Source organism: Zeus faber, assembly GCF_960531495.2.
Source record: "Zeus faber genome assembly, chromosome: 8".
NCBI classification, from domain to species: Eukaryota; Metazoa; Chordata; class Actinopteri; order Zeiformes; family Zeidae; genus Zeus; species Zeus faber.
In genome coordinates this window covers 23,190,961-23,215,337 of record NC_137195.1, presented here as the reverse complement: position 1 = coordinate 23,215,337, position 24,377 = coordinate 23,190,961, and the positions used below count along the sequence as shown (strand labels likewise).

Below are 24,377 nucleotides of genomic sequence, written 5' to 3'. Positions count from 1 at the left end.
ACACATAGCTGCCGGAGAACAGAAGAACACACAACCAGACAATAAGACAGAAGGAAACACGGTGTGCGTGTGTTTGTTTGCTATATTTCTGAGGACCAACCCTTGACAGCCCAGTGTCTGTGTGGATGTGTTTTGCTTTACTTGTGAGGACAAACCCCTGACAGCCCAGTGTGTGTTTGTTTTGCTATACTAATGAGGACCAATCCTTGACATTCCAGTGTGTGTGTTTGCATGTTTGTTTTCATATACATGGAAGACCATCCCTTGACATGCCAGTGTGTGTGTGTATGTGTGTTTGTTTTGATATACTTGTGAGAACGAACCCGTAACAGCACAATGTGTGTGAGTGTGTGTTTGTTTTGCTATACTTGTGAGGACCAACCCTTGACAGCCCAGTGTGTGTGTGTGTGTGTGTGTGTGTGTGTGTGTGTGTGTGTGTGTGTGTGTGTGTGTGTGAGTGCGTGTGCGTGTGCGTGTGCGTGTGTGTGTGTGTGTTCATACCGCGGTGTGATACAGCGATTCTCTCCACGACACCAGATCTTGGACAACACTTTGTACTCTGTCTCCACAAGTCGTCCACTGTCACCCCCATCTGAAATAGAGGGCTATGCAAGAAAAGTGGTAAAGGAGAGGCAAGAGTGAATAATTACATATCATATAACACTGCTTTAGGTTTTATTTAGTGGTATAGTGAACTGGATGATAAAGATGATGTGCATGGTATCTACATCAATCCCACACACACCTAAACATTCACTGTGGACACCTGAACAACACGTTTCTTTTCTTTTCGGGCACACTGACTCCTGATACTGCTGAATCTCCAGTGGCTTCTTGATACGCGCAATGGATTCTGGGATTGTGTATTTTTTACAATGCTTCCATTGTGCCTTTACCTGACCGGTGGGCCGCCTCTCTCCCCCCATTTCCCAGGAGCTCTGTGGGTAGTCATAGGAACAAGAGAGAACCACAGTGGAACCAACCACCGTGCAGATCGGTCTAAGGGGGAGATGAACGGACCAATCACCAGCGAGGATACCTGAGGAGGGGTTGGGACGCATGCATTTTCAAATATTTTTTAAATATATCCTATAACTACATTTCATATCTTAACCCCACCAAATATTCCATTTGCAGATCTGTTTGCTTGTTTTATGATGTGAATCATATTAAAGCTAGTTTTTGAGACGGACACTTTTGGATGAGGTACTTAAATCTCCAGAGAGCAGATGAATTCAGGGTACAGAAATAGTATTCTGCTTTTTGGAAATGTCATTCCACTCAGATATTGAGATGCCGTCGAAGAATAGTTTTCCCTTTTTAAGGCAATATACTGTAAATGAGTGACTTTTCAAAACAATCAATTCAGAGATATGCTGTGTAATTGTTGTTTATTGTCCATGCACAAGTGCTGTAGACATAAAGATGGAAGCGGAAGTACAGTACTGTCCCTAGTTGTACAAAAGGTGTTTTGGGGGAATTTGATGATACAGTGGTACCTCGACTTACGGCTGCATCTGCTTAAGACTAATTCAAGATACGAGTAGCGATAGTCGCGAAAATTTGTATTGACCTGCAACCGACTGCTCCAAGATACGACCGTGGAAATTTGCAGTTGGCGCGTTGGCGGCCAGTCAGAAGTCAGTCAGCAGTCAGTCAGCAGTCAGTCAGCGAGCGACCCACATCATGTGTGCACGTAGTTCGTGGCTTATCGATATTTTTTTCATATTTACTGTGTTTGTGCTGTGTATTTCTTATAGAACGATTACAGTCGTAAGTCGAGGTACCACTGTATTGCAATTGAATAGCGCTCCATTTGATGAATCTCACATGAATCATCGACAGCGTTGAATGACCCTGGGTCTTACCTTTCAGAGGGAGGGTCAGCAGCAGCCAGGAAGTATGAAACATTCGGCTGTCCATGTCTCGCTGTCTTTCTCCACCTTCCTCCTTCTCTCGCCGTTCGGTTTTCTATGCAATGTCTTCTTTCACCGCAATTTTGCAAAGCCTTCACTTTTGAACGTGCACATAGTTTTTCCTTTTCAACCTAGCTGTTGGAAGGGTGACAGTCCAGTAATCAATCTGCTCCGTCCTTTGCACGATTGCAGTATTGATGGCTTTTCTTTTATGTTTGCAAAACACATCTCACTTCACATTTTTCTGCCAATAAGGAAGTGATGTAATCGAGTTCTGTAATGAGGAGAACACAGCTGAGTGTTGTGACAATTTTCATCGGGGTGATGAGGTACGATGCATAATTTTGTTATCATCCACAAGACAGTTTTGTGTGGCTTATAATGGGTGTTATTGTTGAATTGTTATACATATTTGCAAGAGTTGAAGATATGGGCATGTGGAAGTCCCACAGTGAAGACTTATGTACAAGTGCAAACCAAAAAGAAGCAGTACCAAAATAAGAGAAATAAAACAAATTTTACAACTTTATTTACAAGTTAGCAAAAAAATCTCACACACAGCGGCACATGTTTCGAGCCGCAGGTCCACACCTTCCCCTCTCAAGCCAAAATTCAAACATTTATATAGTCTCCGTCAATGATCTCTGGGCTAACCCTTCTTCACGGTAGGGGTGCGTGAAATTGTCAATTGAAAGAAAACAGGTAAGTATAAATATACACATTTTGCAATTTATAATTATTATATATACAGGCTTATTGAATTAAATGTAAATACTCAACAGATAGAATTATAACAAGAAAATATAGAATAAACAAAATAATACACACACAAAACCCCCTGACGTGGTATGACCAAACCACCCTGCGTGTGACGTAACGTTGTCATAATCACGGAAGACGATCATCACTGTCGGCGACAGTGAGCGTCTGTAGAGGACTTGAGAACTTTAATGCAGTGTTTAAACTCTGTACCACAAAATGAAAATAAAATAAATTGAAATGAAAACCACTCGTCTGTCTTGAATTGTGAATTTATAAAACATGATTGTACATTGTACTGAATAAGTATAAGGACTGTGATAGTGAACATGCGAAGATGCGTATCTCAGCAACTTCGTTGCATACGTCATGTACAAAAACTATATTCATATTTGTAGTTATACCCAGGTAGAAAAAAAGAAACAATTCACTTAAATATAAATAGATTTGTTGATAGTGAACATGGTGACATCCAAGGATAACGTTAATAACGTCATTATTTTGAAATACGTGACTTACTCACCTTGGTTTTCAGCCCAGTTACAATTAAATAAAAAAAAAATAATAATAAAAGTAAAAACTTGACGTCATGTCTGGTGGTCGCACGAGCCCACATCTGGCGCGGAAATTCGGATGGGTGAACTGCGTATGCGGATTTGCAAACCCTAAATGTTTATTGAAACATATTTTTTTTTAAAGTTTACTCCTGATGGATGAAGACGTTCATGTAATGACCAGTTGGAAAGTCAACCCTGGTGCACGTGCATCGTTGTTTAAATCTGCATTTCGATGTATATATTGCGCTTGTTTGAAAAATGCACATGTGTTCAAATAGACATTTTTGCATTGCCACGGCGTCAATGTGATGACCAACCTGAAGGCTCGAACAGACGCAGAAATTCCGCACCGGTCGCGGCTTCTTACGTGCGGAACCCGACTCGAGGAATGAATGGACAGAACGGACTTCCGGTTCTGGCCGCTGGTCGTGTTGAGTGTGGAGCGAGCCCGAAGCGTTCTGTTCATTTATTGTCTATTTTTTGCAATTGATCTTTATCCGGTGAGCGAGGACGATTTGATGTTTTCTGCATGTTTTGTGTGGTTTTTTTTCTTTCGTTTGGTTTCGAGACTGTCAAGCGCTGCGCTACAAACGCACCAATTCTTAACCTTTGTGAAAATGTACCCGATATACAGATTCAGACTTAAATGTCGATAAAATGTTTCAATAAAAATAATATGTAAACATGTGATCACATAATAATTTATAATACATTATATCTATAAGAATATCGATTTTTTTTTTTTTTTTTTTTTTTTTTAAATTGAAACGGTCATATAATTTGCTCCGGCTGTCATCACGATGTGACATCACTAGCAGTCCTGTCCTGACGCCATCAACACCCCCTGACGTCATCACCCCCACCCACCCCCTCCTCAGAGCCCTCGGGATCAGGAGGGGGATACGCCACCCAACTGCACCGGACAACCAGAAAAGTGCGGTGACAACTTTACCAAGCTTTTCTTTTTGCCACCGCGTTCCAGAACCCTCCAGATGTTTCTCTCTTTCCGACTAGAAGCGGAGGCTGTGGGTTTTGGATGATTGGAGGCCGCTCGGAAATTTGTCCATTTCCCCTGCACTTTGGGGTCAGCAACCTGCAGGGAAACACTGATACGGATTTACCGGAAAACCGGGGGGCACCTGGGACATGAATTCGACCCGTGGTTTAATCCGTGGGGCTTAATTTTTTTTCGACTTTACAGTGTCTTGGATGGGGGTAACGGAGGGATAAGTTTTCATCTTTTGTCGATTGAAAGGGGCTTCGAATACACCTGCCGCGGGATAAGACAGGTGAGTGATAAAGACAAAGGAATAAGGCATCTCAATAAATAATAACTTTCCCTACAAAATGTTTTACCCTGAACTCTGCTTGATCTATTCGATAAGAAATGAAACATGAAATGTTAGAAAAGCGAGATTTCCTATGAAAATAAATGGCGGATAGCGGGATGACGGGTTATAGGTAAATAACGCTGGTAAATGTAATGGGCAACCATTCGTTGACAATGAAGTAAACACCAGTTAATCATCCATTACTGGTAATCTATTCCACTGGGGAGGGTTTAAAGTTGGGATATAGCCTAAAATGTTGGGAAAGTTAAATTTCCTATGACATTATTATGTATTTTTTAACAGATTTGTACCTACCTTACACCCAGAATACTTGTTAGAATATATTAGAGTAGCTTACTCAAAAGCCAAGGAGACAGATACCACCTACGGCCTCTTAAAGTTACATGTTGTGACTTTTTTTTGTGTTTTAATGTTTTTTTTTGTTTGTTTTTCTACTTTTTATTTGATTTGTCACTCGAAAGGAATATAAACACAAATGCCGCACACACCACGAACAAACATGACAGTGAGTGCCTTTACAATGTCTGATTCCGACTTCTGTGGTCTGTACTGACTAGTACACAGCGAGGAAATATTATCGCCGATTGAAAATTATGATCAGTTAAGAAGGTTATTACGGCTTCGGACACCGTAAATCTGGCTATTCAGTAAAGACAAAACCCTGGAATTTTGCATTTAGTAAGTTCAGAGCTTTTTAGTTGGCCAGCAATGTAAAAGATTGACTTAAAAGCACATGTACAGTGCTGGCTTGCGAGAAATCCCATAAGTGCAACCAGTCCATTTTCTTTATACATTTATCTATCTCTATCCCTGTTTATATGTGTGACCCGGCCAATCATAAGGAGAACATGCAAACTACCTGCAGACACAACAATAGTGGAAAATGGATTTCTGCCTTTCCACCACTGGAGCAGATTCACGCCCAAAGCTATTACTGTAACTATTATCATCATACCACGGAAGCTGAGGAAGCCGATAAGGAAGTTAATAACAATTCAGCATCATCAATCTAATGAATGAAAAAGAGATGGATTAGTATTGTGGCTGTGTTGTCATGGTCCGTTTGATTTATCGTGACCTAGCCTTATCACTTTATTCCACATCAGCAGAGAGACCATGGCGTCATTTGGCATCTGTATGTAACCAAATCAGCATCAGGAAAATAGCCATTATTTTACTTTACTTTTTATTTGCACAACAAATGTCAACAATTTGATGGACTTTTGAGCAATGTTCTTGCCAATACTGCCTTGCAGTCTATCTATCTATCTGTCTGTCTATGTCTGTCTGTCTGTCTGTCTTTCTGTCTGTCTGTCTGTCTGTCTGTCTGTCTGTCTGTCTGTCTGTCGGTCGATGCAATCTGCAATCTATCTGTCCATCTATGCGCCTTTGTTTTTGCCATATCAAATATGATTGTAATGGGAAGCTGACATGTATTTTCTTTGGCCAAAAAAAGGCTCGCGAGAGGCACTGGAAGGAGGAAAGGAAAGACGAAGGGGTAGAGAAAAGGAGGGAACAAAGGTACAACAGAGCGAAGGAAGGAGAGACCGATCTCTTCTGCCTCCCCGAAAATGTATGCTGAGAAAGCAGTTGCAGAGGGAAAGATGGGTGAGTGCACATATCTGCCTGCTTAATACCCATGAGACATCTCTGAACTACTCATTCTCTCACACACACACACGCACTCATTTACTCAACACACACACACACACACACACACACACACACACACACACACACACACACACACACACGCATGCACACACTGGGCTTTGCTGGCAGTGGCTGTTTTCTGAATTTTGCACCGAACGTCAGTGTACTCGGCTGTTAACCATTAACGGATCTGTTCACTTCTATAATGAACACTGGCTTTAAGATTCGTATCTCAGATCGGAAACCGAGTTTGAAATGTACAACAGGACTTTAATTCATTTTGGTTTTATTTTTGGAAACATATAACGTCACCATGTTAGGAGTATGTGAACACTGGCGATAGGATGTCAACTATAGATATAGGGATATCGGATAAGGTGCTTTGACTTATGGGAAACAATGATGATGACATTTTCTATGGTAGAGATTGCACAAGAAACTCAGGCAAGTCTATCCAGGGCAGTAAATAACGTAAGAGATAAGTTGCTTAAGTCAAGCTCTGTTCTCACTCTCTTATGTAACAGGTCGTCCAAGACCATCAGCAAGCCACAGAGCATTCCAGACAGAAACTGCGGATGAGCAGTTGGATAAAATGCAAAAAGAACATATCTGACCTACAACTTAATCCTTCATCCTGGTATTCTGGCGCTGATAAGACAGTACATTAGCACAGGGGCTCTCCACCTTTTTTCTCTCAAGGACCCCTGACTGTATATGGCGAGGAGGTGCACACGGCGGGATTTGTTTGTCTAAAAGGAGACATACGTATATAATGCATAAAAATATTATATTTCTAAAAAAATAATAGATGTACTCCTTCAAAGGACACAGCAGTTCCTTTAAAATTTGGGGGTTTTTCACAAAAACTTTTCACGGGCCCACTGGCTACGTGCCAGGGACCCCACTTTGAGAATCACCACAGTCGCAGATAATGTCAGCTTAAATGCGATTTTATTTTTTGTCGAGGCGAGGATGACAACCCGCAGCCTCAGAATCCTAATCTTCTGAAAGACGCCAACGCGCTGTGCATTGGATGCGGTTTTCCCAACAGACATATAAATTTCACAAAAATCAACCCAAAATACGACACATTATGGATACGGCTACGGATCGAACATTCAGAAGCTACAATTGTTCGGTTATTTTTCAGTTTCGTAAAAGCACGTCAAACAAGCAGCGCCGCTTTTTGGCATCCTGGTCGCTCTCGATGCAGTAGCAGCATATCTAGGGATGTGTAAATAATAACAGCGTACCATCACGTGCAGTCTCACAATGTCTTCAAACATCCTCTCACTAATGACGGCGCAGGGATTTTTGTTTACTTTATCTTAACGTCTGAGTCCCGCCGTTCAGTTCAGGGCTCTGAACTTCAATGAACCTCTGGCTACGCCTCCAAGACAAGGCACACACAGGGAAGGATATTTATAATATATTTTCTTTTTCTTTTTTTTCTTTTTTTGATTCACAAGCTTTTTGACGTCCCGGGCTTGTGCAATGGTTATGAAGAATGATAAGACACGTCAAATCGTAAAGTCTATTCAGAGTAGAAGAAAGGCATGAACTCAATTTATGTCGTCAAACCTGCAGTGTAGGTTTCGCAGTGCCCTCCTCAAATTGAACTGAACACATCATACATTATCGATCACGACAGCACAATTTTTCCTGGTCGTTCTATTCCATTTCACTTTCCGTCATCAGTAAAACGTGACATAGAAAAGCAAAAAAAAAAAAAAAAAAAGCAAGAACCTACTGTGTCTCTGTGCTGCCGCGATTAACGGTGTTTATGGCTCCGATCGTTTATTACCTTAATCAGTATCGCTATCGGCTCCTAATCGGTTTTCTTGTTTTTGAACAGATTGGAAGCTTGTACCCAAGTTTCCTTTCGTTTGCCATAGGTGTTTTGAAATATCCGAAAATCTGGAGCTTTCTGAAACTTTGCGCTGCTGTGGCTGACCTACCTCCCGTCCAGTGCAGCGGTATCTCCAGATGCTAGAGGAGGATTTCCATCAGTTGAACAATTTTAGGTGGTCGCCTGCCCGTGTCTTCAGTCGCGCTCACGGGGCTTCACGTTGGAACTGCTCTCCTTGCTGTCCTTTAACCTCACGAGTCCACGAGGCCAAGTCGAATCTTGGCTCCACGGCTAAAGGCAAATGGATTCCATGAGGGTGGAACCTTAGATCTCTCTGTATCTCTGCAGTGTTTGCTTTGGGTAATTACAGGAGAGGAAAAGATAAAGAGCAATCTAGGTGTGGTACACCTCTCTCTCTCCCTCCCTCCCCTCTCTCTCTCTCTGTATATATATATATATATATACACAGTATGTGTGTGCTAAAATTTCTTGGGATTCCTGTTGTAATTGCTTCTTATGTCTCGAGACATGTATGAACAAGCACACTGAACCACAAACAGCCATTTGCCAACGCCTGTCCACGCACACACACACACACACACACACACACACTGTCTTATGGATCATGTCACCTTTCCACCAAGGGCGTGTTATTTTGTGCAACCTCACATTATTAGACACGACTCACGCCACTTTTAGTGTTTTTCCCATTTGTCGTCCGCCACCCCGTCCTGTTTTTGTGCTAGACTGTATGTACGTACACATGTATGCACATCTTTGTGAGCAGGATTTGAACCACAATTATACCTGCTCTCCGGTCACTGCCTAACGAGGAAACTAGCGAGAAACAAACCCACACCAGCCACCCAACTGAAATTATAACACACCTGGAAAAGCACTTGGGACATGTCTTCCATCGCTGAAATACAAAACCATACCCATGTTTTTTGGTAAACCCCCCACATTGACACTTAGAAAAGACTAATTGATATACAGGGAGTTTCCAAGGGCACGGTTCATTTGCCAGATACCTTCGATGGTTTACCTCCTGGAGTCAGATTTGACTCTGATCACTGCAGGATTTTCCTCCGGAAATTCAAATTGTTAATTTTTTTTTCCAATCATAGATACATTTCTAATTTCTATTCAAATGTTATTATCATTCAGGTGTCTATTGTTAGCAGGTAATTGTTCCTCGTGTTACCTGGTACTTTATAGTTTCTGTATACACTTTGTTATTTTAAGAAGGATGTGAACTCAACTGTGATTGGATGAAAAGATGATATCATGACTTCTGTTGCGTCTGTATGTCAAAATCTGCATCTGGTTCAGGAAATAAAGGACCAAAGCAGAAAACATGCCAGGTGCAGTGAGGAGAGGAATGATATGGCCAAAGAAATTCAAGCCAAAAATCATCACGTATCATTACAATCAAAAGTTTGGCTGGGTAGCAATTCCAAATTTGCTTCTTGGCATTTGACCAAATTGCTGCGGCACTCATGAGTATTGACAAATTTGAATTTAAATGTCCGTATCCCAGTAGTTAATCGCTTCAGCATAAGAGAAACAAAAATAAAAGCAAAGGTTTTCGACCGTTCATTTGTTGAGTGAATGTTATGTGACAGTTTCGCCTAGCCCACGCCACCCAAGTGGCGTTTTTCAGGGACCTCTGGCACAGGGACTCAGACAATGGGGTTTCCAGACACACACAGTTTATTGTAGAGAGTGGGCTGGGTGGAATAAGCCCAGGACGTGCACACGTGTCATGACAAAGGCTCCTCTCCTGAGTGTGTGTGGTCCATGGGGGTTTTACCTGTTGCTTATTAGACCAACCAACAGGTATGCAGCCACACTGATCCTGGGCCCCAATTACCTAGACCTAGGACAGGTGTGTCTGCTCAAACCACACCATCCCCACACCACAGACATGTCATCGGAAAAAAAAAAGATATTTAGAGGCATAACCTGGTATTAAATATACTGTAGGTATTGTTCTCAAGTTAAGGTGTGACACCTTTATTTTGAAGTAAAAAAAAAAAAAAAAGTAAAATTGGTATTGAAAAAATGATTCTTGAGGAACTGATCCCAAAAACCTCACCCAGTCCTATGGTCGCGAGTGACTCGTTCATTCAGGTGCGTGGACAATAGGACGGCTGTTCTCTGGGGTACTTGGATAATGAGAGGGGTTGAGTGAGGGAAGAGGGGAAAAACAGTGAGTGGGGTATGGAAAAAAGGAACTACTGTGCCAGGGGGAGGAGGAACGATACGGGACTACTTGGAAAACACCAGCCCACTGAAACGAGAAATGACCACAGGAATGAGTCACGTTTCTGCAATGATGTGTACAGACAATCTTACTTACTTATACACCCTTATTTCTTTAGTTTGGCCTCCCACCTCCCTGTTGCTTTTGTTAATCTCTGTTTTAATGTCTGTCTCGATTGGCTGCTGTAATAATAGCTGACTGGAATTTGGGAAGGAAAGAGGGAGAGATAGAGCTTAGGTGATAGGAAGGGAGGGCACAGAGGAGAGGAATGGCGGCATAGCACTAGCTGGGGTGGTGGCGATACAGAAACGAGGGGAGAATATTTTTGACGTTTGGATATGATTTAGTCCAAAATGTCATACCGGTCTATACTATAGTTAGGGAGATAACAGTGAGACACATGAGCACAACAGTCATTATTGTACATTCTGATACTAACGTCTTCATATACAAAAGGAAAAAAAGATGAAATACCATTACAAATCATTTTGCTGGGGACCCTCGTGGATCCTCTTAAAGGATCCCTGGAGGGTTCCCGGACCCCACATTAAGAACCGCCGCCTTAGCCTCTAACTGTGGCTGCACTCAATGATGACGAGGGAAGCGGTTGTACTTTACACCGAGTACTTTGTCATCCATAGTCGTGTTGGCTGCCCTTCATAGTTTTCATCAAAGAAGTTCCAGTAAGAATAAGTAAGGTCAGCCTATGCATCTATACAAGTGGGTGGTCGAGGTATACAGTATACAGGTGGGAAAATTGACATTTGGAAATCCTGCATGGGAACAGAAATCATAATACTCAGCAACGGTAAAAGGTCAACACAAATCGCCTCACTCGAATCAGTTCAAATCAAATCTTCCTTTAAGCTCAAAGGGAACCTGGCGGCTGGGCGGCATCGTCTCCGTCTCCATCTCCGTCTCCGTCTCCGTCTCCGTCTCCGTCTCCTCCTCCTCACGTGTCTCCAAGCACGTTCTCCTCTGGGGAGACATACACGCAGCCTTCAGCTCCTCCTCTGCTTCCCCCTCCTCTGTCTGCGGACGTTGTGTGTTTAATGGACGAGGGCTGACCAGTTAATGCGGCTGTCATTGCTGATCGCCAGCGGCTGGGCGATCAGCAATGATTTGAGATTGGGAAATCGGGAAATTCCTGCAATTTCGAGTCGGCTGTTCCCACCTCTGAGCTAAATGTGTTCCAATGCCTACAGTAAATGTCTGTTTGTTTGGCTGGCTTGTGAATTCTACAATCCACAAAATGCCTAACATGACATAAAACTATGGAATAGTTAAGATAGAAGTTAGATGTCTTTTTCAAATAAAAAACATAAAAAATGTCAAGGGACATTTATTTGCCGTTATCCACGTGGGCCGCCATTTTGCTGTGACGTAAGATCTGTGGTCTCCGGAATGATCTGCCCACGAAATGCTGACTTGGGATTCCGACTTAAATGCACCTTTCCAAGTCGGAGATCGTTTTTTTTCCGAGTTCCATTCCTTAAATGGAATGCGGCATGAGTGAAGCTGGTGCTGTGGCCGTAAAAGTCCTCCATTGCCACTGGGAGCTATGTTACATTTTCCACAGCTCGGAAGTCGTCAGTTTCAGTTGTACCCTATGTCATTTTCCACTGGATGGAACGTACAGCAGCGATACTGACGCACAGCATGAAATACAGCAAGTTTATCAATCCCAATCCCAAAGCGATAAGAGGGATGATGGTCTGTTCCGGTCCCTATGCAAGACGACGCGGGGCACCGAGTGCTGCTTTGCCAGAATTGGGTGTGGGGGGGAAAAAACAACGAGGAGTGAGAAGGACAGGAATACGAGGGGGGCAGAGAGAAAGGTAGTGATGAGGAGGGAGGCGAGGGGGAGGAAGGAAGCGAGGGATGTAGTTTGTTTTCTTTTATTCTACAGGGAACCGTTCTCTTCTATCTACTTCTGTTGTTTCTAGCAATACCCTTTCTGGGTAACTGGTAAGCCATACAATGTTTGGAGCGGGGTTCTCCTCCCACTAGGCTTCCCACACTACTTTACATACAAGACTTCACCGTGTGAGTTGGTCAGGCCATACAATTACCATCTCTATTTGCTTGTGTCAGAAGCATACATTTTGAAACTGTGCTTATATAGTAACCATGAGAAAGATGTGCTTAGAATGGGTCTTTCGGCCTCTTTTGCTTCGTGCCATTGGCTGCCATTTTCTTCACCCTTAATCGTAAATAAGTTCCCTGTCTAGATCTACCGCTTGGGAACTTGACTTCACCGGTCTGCATCAGCTTTGCTAACCTCACTTTCCTGCCTTTGTGTTACCTGTTGATTTTATTCCACGCATGGCGATGTTGATGACTGCCTTGGTTTGTCTTAGTTAGAACCTGCTAAAAAAGTGCTAAGAAACCAAATAAAACAGTTTTTTTTCCAAAGCTTCATGAACACATTGTAGCAGTAAAAACAACAAAAGGCTGTTGGTGGTGGTGGTGGTGGACTAGGACTCTTTCAGGCACTCAACCAGGGACACACTCAGTGTGGCCTGCTGCTGAAGTACACTCCGTCCCAGGTTGACTGACCCCTAGGTCGACTGGAATTTAATGGCAGCATCGGAAAAGCAACAATGTGGAATTGTCGAAAGTCAAACGTCTTGTCTCCTTTTCTACACAATCTTCTGTGTATTTCTATCCGGCGAAAAGCAATCCTACAATTCAGATCAGACACTGCTGAAACATCTCCCGGAGATGTTTTTCGTTCTGAAGAAACTACAGAATATTTCCTTCCAGAATCAAATGGGCAGAACCACCTAGAATACAAAATACTTACTTCATTTCATAACTTTTCTTGTTTTTTTTTTTCTTAAAAAATGCACTAAATATACAACATGCTCCTTGCAGAACATATTTATTGGCCTCGGGTCATCATCAGTCGTTATCTGTCGTGCTGGGTGACACCTTTGCTCAATTTATCCTGACGACTTCAGGCTTCACCCATTCCTTATGTTTCCCTGAGGAAAATGCAGCACAAGACACTAAAAACAAGAGTGGGAAGCACACGAGTCCAAATTCTGTTGCCTAGGAAACCTATAAGAACGACTTCCTCATAATCATTTTGATTGAGTTTAGGCAGCAACTCTACAGTTAGTGGATTACATTTCACAATATGTAAACAATAACCTTAAAAATAAAATAATGCCTCTCCATAACAACACCATTTTTTTAAAAGAAGACATCAGGTGATTAATTATCTCTGTTGCTTTTGTCAGTGTTACATACTGCAGGTACACACACACAAACACACACACACACACACACACACACACACACACACACACACAGACAGACAGACGGACAGACGGACACACACGGGGCAGGCATGGCACCATGTCGCAGTTTGTTCTAGCTCAGAGAAGTGGTAGAACTGGTAGACTTTAGACTATTGATTTGAATTAGTTGATCCAGCTTGTACTCGTGCCAGTTTAGAAACATTTTATTTTTGCACTTGAGTGGAAGCTTCCTGAGCAACGAGTTTTTTAGAAAACAACATTCCTGGCTTAGTTGTGTTCACACAAGACAATACAGATTACTACAGTATTGACATTCTTAATAAATACACAAGGGAGCTTACATCTCAGTACTAAAATCTAATATTCCACAAAAATATCTGTGCACAACTGTATATACTGTATATACTGTACTATATGCTACTAGTAAAAAGGCAAACATTTGTCACCTCTGTAGTTTATTGCTTTAAAGGTGCAGTGTGTAGAACTTAGTGGCATCTAGCAGTGAGGTTGCAGATCACAAGCAACTGAACACCGGTGCAACGTGGCGGTCTCCGTGGAGACAGTGACTGCGAGACGTGTAAGTCCCTCTCTAGATCCAGTGTCTGGTTTGTCCATTCTGGGCTACTGTAGAAGAAACATGGCGGTGCAACATGGCAGCTTCAGTGAAGCGTACCCGCTCCCTATGTCGATAAAAGCGGCTCATTTGAGGTAACGAAAACATGATGATTCTTATTTTCATCGGATTATACACTAATTAAAACATATATATCACTAATTTATTCAATTTCTGTCAGGCCTGTTCCCTAAATTATTCACACTGCACCCTTAAGTGTCATTTTCTTTTTTGTGTCTTCACGTTAAAATATTTCACATTTTCTCTGCTCTGAAGGGACTGTTTGTCGTCATACAATTTCAAATTAATAAGAAACAAAGACATTTGATTGGTATAGTGATAAACGATGCTTACATACATTGTATACTTCTAAAATCGCCATTTATTGACATCTACTGTGTGTGTATGTGTGTGTGTGTGTGTGTGTGCGCGCGTGCCCTTCTACAGGCACCCGAGGAATCTCCCTGACATGTGTGTTGACCCCATGTCGGGTGGTCGGGGTGTGTGTGGTGCTGATGACCCTGGGAGCGATCGGAGCGGCCGTCTGGGCCGTAGGTCAGATGAGACACACACACACACACACACACACACACATACACAATATTGTCTATGACTGTATCTGCTACACTGCTGCATTGCTGTTTCTCTGTTTCTTTAAAGGGTTGGTCTAAAATTTAACTTTGAGACTGTCTTGCCTTATCATTTGCACAGATTGAATCCGTTTTTCATGGTCAAGTTTCAAAAAAGGAACAGAAAAAAAAATGAAATCGCCATAAGATTCTATATTGCACTGTAATATTAATTGAATGGTTTGAGTGAACGGTACATGCACCTAAGAATTGCGATACTATAATTTAGGTTTGCGCTTGTCTTCAATAAAAAGAGGAAGTGCAAAATACTACAAAACAAAGTAACTTCGACAAAAATATGTGTTAATATATGTGTAATTGTCGGTGCAGCAGGAGATCATTTAAAGGTGGGTTTCTCACCTCATCGTTCGAATTTTGCAAAACCCGAAAATAGAAAAAATCCCCAAAAAATCGAAAAGTACGTGGTAGTAGTACGTAGCGAACGGTTAAAATTTGATTTGACACCGTGTGGGCCTTTAGAGTATTTTTTAAGGCTTAAACGTTTGCCCCATTGGACTGCATTTAAACACCGTAAGAAGATGCAGCAGTGTGATAAGTGTAAGTCTCAATAGTAAAGCATTCAGCAAGATTGTAAAATGAATGTGGCCTGGGTTGAAACACCTCTAAACTATCCTTTAAGGTTTTAAAAAATGTGGTGTTTTGCCCTTTCCATAGTCACATACTGCACGATGGAAGAAGATCCAGGACTGTACGATGGTGAGTAGGAGATGAAAGACTCATGGATCCAAGTTTTTCGCAAGTTTGGAAACAAAGCCTGGTTAGAAAAGTGTGTGTTATGTTTTTCAAATAATTTGCTGGTCGCTTCACACGAACCTTCGTTTGGAAAGACATCACAAAAAACCCAACAAAGACCCCAAACTTAATCTCTCTCTCTCCCTCTCTCCAGTTCAGGTGAACTCTGCCGACCAGCATCTCCGGGTCTTCGACTCTGCCCAGAGGAGGTGGAGGCAGGTGTGCTCCTCTTCGGCCAATGAGCTTCTGGCGAGCATAAGCTGCGAGGAGGTCGGTTTCGTGAGGTGAGACAGCGTGCCATGACGCTTGATTTGGAGAGGGTCACGGTGAAATACCAGCGGGGGATGGGGGTCCGAGGTGGGAGGGGTTTAAAGTACCACTGTATTCGATTCTGGGTATAACAATCCACCCAACATCTGTGTTGGGTGGATTGTTGGATCGCCTGTATGGATTTCTGCTTTCATAGGACTATACAGGTACTCCTCACTTAACGACCGGGTTCTGTTCCTAGGACCAGGTCGTTTAGCGAAATTGGTCGATAAGCGAGGACCCGTGTTATTTCACGGTAAGGGGGCGTGGCCATTGTGAACGCTAGTGTAGTGAATACTGACAGACTGCAGGAACGAAACTGAGACTAAGAACAGTGATGAGATGTATACAGTGTATATAGTATATATAGTGTATATACGTAGTGTATATAGTTGATATAGTGTTTATAGTATATATAGTTATATAGTTTATATAGTGTATAAAGTTTATATAGCGTAAATAGTATATATAGTCTATATAGTGTATATAGTATAAATAGGGTATATAGTGTATATAGTTTATATAGTGTATATAGTATATATAGTATATATAGTGTATATAGTGTATAAAGTATATAAAGTGTATATAGTGTATATAGTATATATAGTTTATATAGTGTATATAGTGTATATAGTTTATATAGTGTATATATTATATATAGTGTATATTGTGTATATACTGTATTAATAGTGTATTTAGTATACAGTATATAGTGTATATCGTTTATATAGTGAGAAGGATGCTGAGGATGGAGCTGCCAGGCAAGAGGAAAAGAGGAAGGCCAAAGAGAAGGTTTATAAATGTGGTGAGGGAGGACATGCAGGCGGTTGGTGTAAGGGAGGAAGATGCGCAGTACAGAAGGTATTGGAGGCAGATGATCCACTGTGGCGACCCCTAACGGGAGCAGCCAAAATAAAGAGAAGAAGAAGAATGTATATAGTGTATATAGTTTATATAGTGTATATAGAGTATATAGTGTATATAGTGTATATAGTATATATCGTTTATATAGTGTATATAGTGTTTATAGTATATATAGTGTATATAGAGTATATAGTATATATAGTTTATATAGTGTATATAGTGTATATAGTATATATAGTGTACATAGTATATAAAGGGTGATGCGTGATGAGATGCTTGACACTGAGACACCGTGGTATTGTATGCAGCGTACAATACAGACTGGTCAGAGAGCTGGTCCTATGTCTGAACAGTTGTTAAACAGGTAGGTCCTTAAGTGAGTACCTGCGTTCAAATCACTCATTAAATTGGAGGCAGAATCATAATATTCCATTCCCACATAATTCCATAAATGAATGTTGTTTGTTACAGCTGTTTTATATAGTCAAAAATGTTGTTTTGTTTTTGTCTGTGTTTCAGCGTAGCCAACTACTCTGTTGCATCAGTCCCCGATGGCAGCGGCGATGGAGCAAAATTTTACTGCGTCAAACAAGAAGAGCTGAGTCACGGAAAGAAAATCAAAGACTCCTTGTTGCCATGGTAACAGCAAGCTGTAGACATATTTAGTTGTTTAGTTAGGCTTAACGAGGCAAAATTATCTTTAACATGAATGGAAGAATTTGTAATTTTTTTTATTTTTCAAAGTGGAAAATGGGCCAAAAACCGTGATCAAATCGAGGCTTAATGAGCTAAAATTGAAATAGACAAATCTGAAAATTTTGCGTGAAATTGGTGGCCATGAGATGTCATTTTGGTGCAAATTCAATTCACATCACATTAATGAGGCTACATTAAAAAAATTGGAATTAATTCAGGTCATAGGAGGGAAATTTGAAGATAAGCAAAAGTCTTAAAGATGCTCAAAAAATATAGTAAATTTCCACAATGGGTAAAATGTAGCATAGGGTGGCTTAATGTTACTTAATTCATAAATCAATAAGAAATATACTTATCATATCCAAGTCATATCTGCTTCAGTTTCAGGTATAATTTAGAATTTTCTTAAGTGCAATTGACTCCACCACCATTGACTCCACCACATTAAGTTCCCTATTTTGGGCATTTTCAGCCTAAATGAATTAATAACGAAATAAATTACAATGACATTTTCTTTTTTTTTTCCCCCTCAGTGGTACCCAGGGTGCCCTACAACTGGGCTAAATGTAAACGATTTTGATCAACGTTAAAGGTGTTTTTACCTCGTTAAATCCCTTCGAACGTCCTGTTGTTTGCAAATCTGCGATCTTCCTGGTCGTCTCATCAGCCGCTGTGTGTGTGTTTCAGCGCATGTGAGAGCAGGGAGGTGCTCACGCTGCTGTGCCAAGGTAACATCTAGGTTACGCGGTTCTATACCTGATACTCTACCCCCCGCCGCCCCTTCTTTGGGTTGGTTTACAATCCTCCTTTTGACCGTGTTGGACACTCACCTGTCTCGAGCTCCACCCTGACAATGTCAACGTTTCCAGCTACTAACAGACTTTCTTTCTGACGGACAAGCCTTAGACTTACTTTAAAATGATCTTGTGGAGTTTGCCGTCTGGGGTCTACCACTCATCAGGTGTACAGCAAACATATTTAGTGAGCTAGAAATAAAGGAGTGATGAGCTTGAATCCTCCATTGGATGGAAGAGTAGAACCCAACGGATGGATGCAGCAGAGGTGGAAGGAGTGCAGAAACGCAGCAAAGCAGGTAGAGCAGGAGAGATTGGCTGCTTTAAATAGGCCGGCCCATAAGGGCGTGGAAGCGCGTGGCGCCGTCAAGTTGTCTGACACAGCTAGCTCCGCAAGCTACTCATCATTTATTTTCACCGAGGGCTCTGTTTTGTTAAAAACAGGTACAAAAGGTACAAAATTCGACATTTAAAGCCACAGAAGGTTTTAATAATCCATAATTTCAAAGACTTTTAAGACCAAGACCTCCAGACATGCCTGATCTTCCTTTTTCCTAACACTCTTTTGAGTTTCTTGCCCTTTCATTGCTTCCCTATTACAATTATTCCCTTTCTTGCTCTCTCTATTTAAGTTCCCATGTCCACTGTCCACCTCTTCTTTTTTTTTTTTTTAACTCCCACAGTCTACTCAGCCGCTGCCCTCAACCTGTTACTTTCTACCCCAGTTAACTTTCGCTCTCTCTCTCTCTCTCCCACCCTCTCTGTCCCTCAGACTGTGGGCGGCGCAGTCTGACGGAGGACCGCATCGTGGGCGGAGTGGACTCGCGGCAGGGCAGCTGGCCATGGATGGTCAGCCTGCAGTACGAGGGGGTCCACCAGTGTGGGGGCTCCCTCATCTCCAACCGCTGGATCGTGTCGGCGGCACACTGCTTCCCCGAGTGAGTCCCCCGCCGGAGCCAGAGTTGGGAACACAATCCCCCGGAATGAAATCGACGGTGGTCACCTCGGTGTCTCCCCTTTCCCCAGGCGCTACCGCTACGTGGCTCGCTGGCGCGTGCTGCTCGGCTCCATCTACAACAAACCGGTCAACGCCAACGTAGCGGAGGTGAAGACCATCGTCTACCACAGCAGCTACTTGCCCTTTGTGGACGCCAACATCGACGACAACAGCAGAGACATTGCCGTGCTGGCGCTGACACAGCCGCTCACCTTCACTGGTATGACATTTAAGCTCTCTTTTATTGCGGGCGCTGTCATTAAAATTAAGATATCACCAGATCACTGTCGTCCAAATGAATGGTGATATGACCTCAAATTTGTCATGAAACGAGGTCTGTTATTTGAGAGGGAGGTTTTGTTTCAGTGTAATGAGATATATATGGTATATATACAGTAGCATTTTGCGTTTAGGCCTAAAAACTTCAGTTTTGGTCTCATCTGACCGGAGCACCTTCCAGCACATGTTTGCTGTGTCCCCCACATGGCTTGTGGCAAACTGCAAACTGGACTTCTGACGGCTTTGTTTCAACAATGGCTTTCTTCTTGCCACTCTTCCTTAAAGGCCCGATTTGTGGAGTGCACGACTAATAATTGTCCTGGGGACAGATTCTCCCACCTGAGCTGTGGATCTCTGCAGCTCCTCCAGAGTTACCGCGGGCCTCTTGGCTGCTTTCTCTGATCAATGCTCTCCTTGCCTGGCCTGTCAGTTTAGGTGGACGGCCATGTCTTGGTAGGTTCGCAGTCGTGCCGTACTCATACTCATACTACATTTTCGGATGATGGATTGAACAGGGCTCTGTGAGATGTTCAAAGCTCGGGATATTTCTTTTAATACATAGCCCCGCTTTAAACTTCTCCACAACTTTATCCTTGACCCGTCTGATGTGTTCCTTGGGCTTCATGATGCTGTCTGTTCACTAATGTTCTCTAACAAACCTCTGAGGCCTTCACAGAACGGCTGTATTTATACTTAGATTAGATTACACACATGTGGACTCTATTTACTTATAAGGTGACTTCTGAAGGCAATTGGTTGCACTAGATTTTATTTAGGGGTATCAGAGTAAAGGGGGCTGAATACTTTTGCACGCCACACTACACGCCTCAGTTTTTTATTTGTAAAAAAAATTGAAAACCATTTATCATTTTCCTTCCACTCCACAAGCCACCGTATATACTGTATATATATTGATATTCTGTAATATTCCCCATGGTTATCATGACTATAATTCCTTCCAAATTACCCGGCCCTGTACACATCTACCGTATTGGGATACATTTCCAGCCACCGATTTTAAGAAGCACACTGACGTACAGAATGTGTGACAAAATAGCTCAAGTGAACGGATAGAGAGAGAGAGAGAGAGAGAGAGAGAGAGAGAGAGAGAGAGAGAGAGAGAGAGAGAGAGACAGACAGACAGAGCCAATCAGTCAGTGCCTCGCCTGAGGTCTCTCCTCCAGCGCCACAAAAGGCTCCTTTTGTGCCGCTCGGCGCTCTCTTCTGTCTCTTTCTCGCTGTCGCCAACCCCCAGAACGCCTGCACTGAAATGTCAGTGCTGTGATACTGTGATAATGTAATAATAAAGGCGCGATAATGTTCAGGCGGACGGTCACTGTCGCCGATACACGGCCTATTCCTGATCACCCTGTCGGGGATTATTTTGCGATAATGACCGGCCGCCGGTACATTATTACTTAGGTAGTTGAGTCAGACCAAAAGCTGATTGATAACATGTAATCATTTCAGGCTAAGAGGTTTGATTTATTTTCAGCCGTGGTCATTTCAGAGCAGGGAATAATAATGGTTAATAATTTTATCATTGTCGTGATCCAAGTCAGGAAGGAAATGAAAACTTTCAGAGCTGACAGCTTGTAATTCGATCTCCATTTCTGTGTGTGTTTGTGTTTATACACATATATATGTGTGTGTGTGTGTGTGTGTGTGTGTGTGTGTACAGAATACATTCAGCCTATCTGCCTGCCGGCGTACGGCCAGAGACTGATCGACGGCCAGACGGGAACCGTCACAGGCTGGGGAAACGTTGGATACTACGGTGAGAGGGAAACTGTTTGGCATGATGTCTGATGGATTCCTATGAAATGTTGGATAATGTAAAATGTGACCCACCGCAGCAAAAGCCGCCATCTCGCGCATTTCTAAAATGGCCAGGAGCAGCCAAATAAGTTGAAAAAACCTTTCTTGAAGGAAAATTAGATTTTTTCCAGATTTGTGTTCCTTTGTGTTTTTTTTAATCTCTCAACGTATTTTCAAAACCGAGTTTGAATGTGTATAAAAAAAAAGGAAAATGTTAAACCGTGGAGTTAAATATTCCCGTTAGGTTACGTGGGGAAACGCAGTTCACTTACCGGGACGCGGAACAGCGCTGAACAATGCCAATTGATGGTTTCCTTTCCTTTCATTCCTCCATATTCCATGTGATGTGAAGTCAGAATGTGCAACCGTTTTGATAGAACTCAACATTCTCAACACACGGAGCCACTGTTGTGAAACCGCGAAGAAGAAAAATCCTTAGCGTCAGGCACCTATGTCACTTCCATAAACGGACGGTTAAGGTGCAGCACGGGGGTGTTTCGGTCTCACTTGTCTGTGAAAACTTTCTTCTCTGTATCGTTATGGATTACGTGAAGCAGGTGGCGGAAGCTCTGAATCATATTTGGGACCTTAATCTGACCAATGCGATAGATCCAAAGCAGTGTTAGCAGCGCGTACTGGACTTGGAGAACATTTCAAACAGCGGATTTCAAACTTAATGTGACGATGAAACGGAATATTTTCAAGAACCACCGGAGGAGACTGACAATACGTCCGTTGTTGCTCCAACGGAAGAAGTCGATGACGTGATGAAGTCCGTTGAGGTTGGTGACAGATTTTCAGATTTCAGAATTTCTGAGACTCATAATATTGAAAGACTCTACATTTTTTTGTGTTGTCCGTACTTTTAAACTCCAAAATAATTCCACTTTTATAAAACATGTTTATTCTTGCTGTTAAATAAAAGCTTGTTTTTAAAAAGCAAAATGAGTTGTTGTTGAGCTGTTCGTGATTGGCCCATTCAGCAGTATGTTAAGTAGCCATGAGGCTTTGTTTGTCCGTCAACCCCATTTGCATTGTGGGAGCTGGTTGAATGAACCTGGTGTGGGTAAAACTTTGGAGGTGATTATCGCAGAAACACAGTTTACCACATCCTTGTTATTCACAACTCATAGCTTTAAAAATATTTTGCTTGATTTGCACAAGTGACACCTTGTTTGGAAGCTCTGATTCTCCACTTTCAAATGATGCGGAAAAAAAATAAATCGGGAAAGCTGCCGAATGACCCTAATGTACGCGGTGGGTCACAAATAAGAAGTGGCAAAGGGAGAAATAAAATGCAGCTGCGGTCAATTGGTCTTTAAGACACCACTTCCAGTTTAGCTCCTGAACTGACGAGCCCAATGGAGAGCTTGTCTTGTTTATCACTGTTTTTTTTATTCCTATTGGACAGATCGTACTCACCCTTCGTGAGAAAATTGTGAAGTGAAGGTAGATTTTCATACCACTACAGTGGGAACCTGTTTGTAGGGACCTCGCTCTGACCTTTCCTTGAGCTTACGCTTGTGAATCATCACCAAGTCGGTAAAAGAAACAGATTGGTTTCGGAATCCGCCGCTCAACCGACCGAACCCCACGCGTCTCTCCCCTCCCTCGACTCTGCAGGTCACCTGGCGAACGTCCTGCAAGAGGCCAACGTCCCGATCATCAGCGACTCTGTCTGCAACGCCCCCGACTACTACGACAACCAGATCACCACCACCATGTTCTGTGCTGGCTTCGAGAAGGGAGGCACCGACTCCTGCCAGGTCCGTCGAGTTTCTGTTCCCCTCACCTGGCTGTCCATAGCGACGCGTGTATTTCTCGACGCGCTCTTTGTCTTCGTACGTCCACTTCCCTGCTTCCGTGCACGCTCAGGGAGACAGTGGTGGCCCCTTCGCCGCGCCCGACTGCCTCTCCAAGACCAGCCGCTACCGCCTGCTGGGCATCGTGAGCTGGGGGACGGGCTGCGCCATGGCCAAGAAGCCCGGGGTCTACACCAGAGTGTCCCGGTTCCTGCCCTGGATCTCCACTGCCATGCGGGTGAGGATCAGGGGAGAGAACACACACACACACACACACACACACACACACACACACACACACACACAAGCTGCTTTTTGTTCCGTGTTACCTTATTCGAGACCAGGGGATGTCGTTGATTTCTATGTGAAATGTGGATTTGTGAAGCCCTTTGAGACTGTATTGTGATTAAGGGCTGCACACATAAACTTGACGACTCATTCTCTCTCACTCTCTCGCTCTCTCTTTCTCTCTCTCTCTCTCTCTCCCCCCCTCTCTCACTCCCCCCCTCACTCTCTCTCTATCCCCCCTCTTTCCCTTTCTCTCTCAATCTCTCTGTTTCTCTCTCTCTCGCCCTCTCTCCCTTTCTCTCTCTATCTCTCGCTCGCTCTCTCACTCTCTCTCCCCCATCTCTCTCACTCTCTCTCTATCCCCCTCTCTTTCCCTTTCTCGCTCTCTCTCTCTCTCTTTCTCTCTCTCTCTCTCTCTCGTGCGCACTTCCAGAATTACCACAACTCTCCAGGTTTCCACAAACTGGCTCGGACATGAGCAGATGCTCTGGGAGGGAACCCTGTACTGTAGCTGCTCACACTTGGTGATCCGACGGGAACGGTCGCGTGCTTCCGCCCGAACAGCATCGTTCTGCGCACACGCCTCACTTTGATTTTTCAGGAAATATGCGTTTCAAAGCTCTGTTTTCCCGCCTGAGTCCCCGACATGAATCCAAAACGCTTAAAAACACAAACAAACCAACCCACTGTATATTTTGTTGTGCACCTTACCAGACACTTTTAAGTGCCGAAGAATACTAGTCGGAAGGCATTTTGGGTGGATCTGCCTTGTTTTTCTAAAATGTTGTAATTCAACCCGAGCCCACGAATTGAAGGCGTCAAAGTTTTCCACTAGAGTTTTTAAAAGCCATTTGTAAAAGTTTCCTTTGTGTGTAGGTCAGAAGAGATTTGGTACTAACATATCCGTCCACCTGCAA

General features: G+C 42.9%; 1 protein-coding gene across 1 annotated transcript; it reads left to right on the top strand.

Annotated features, from left to right (window-relative positions):
• Nucleotides 1–6,155: 6,155 nt before the first annotated feature.
• hpn (hepsin) lies at nucleotides 6,156–23,938 on the top strand (the record flags this gene model as incomplete). The annotated part of the gene is made up of 12 exons (XM_080005097.1): nucleotides 6,156–6,192; nucleotides 14,679–14,786; nucleotides 15,536–15,577; nucleotides 15,768–15,897; nucleotides 17,306–17,425; nucleotides 18,170–18,210; nucleotides 19,049–19,214; nucleotides 19,303–19,493; nucleotides 21,234–21,329; nucleotides 22,994–23,136; nucleotides 23,246–23,410; nucleotides 23,894–23,938. 12 exons carry the CDS (start codon nucleotides 6,156–6,158, stop codon nucleotides 23,936–23,938), a joined length of 1,284 nt encoding a protein of 427 aa, XP_079861223.1.
• Nucleotides 23,939–24,377: the final 439 nt, after the last annotated feature.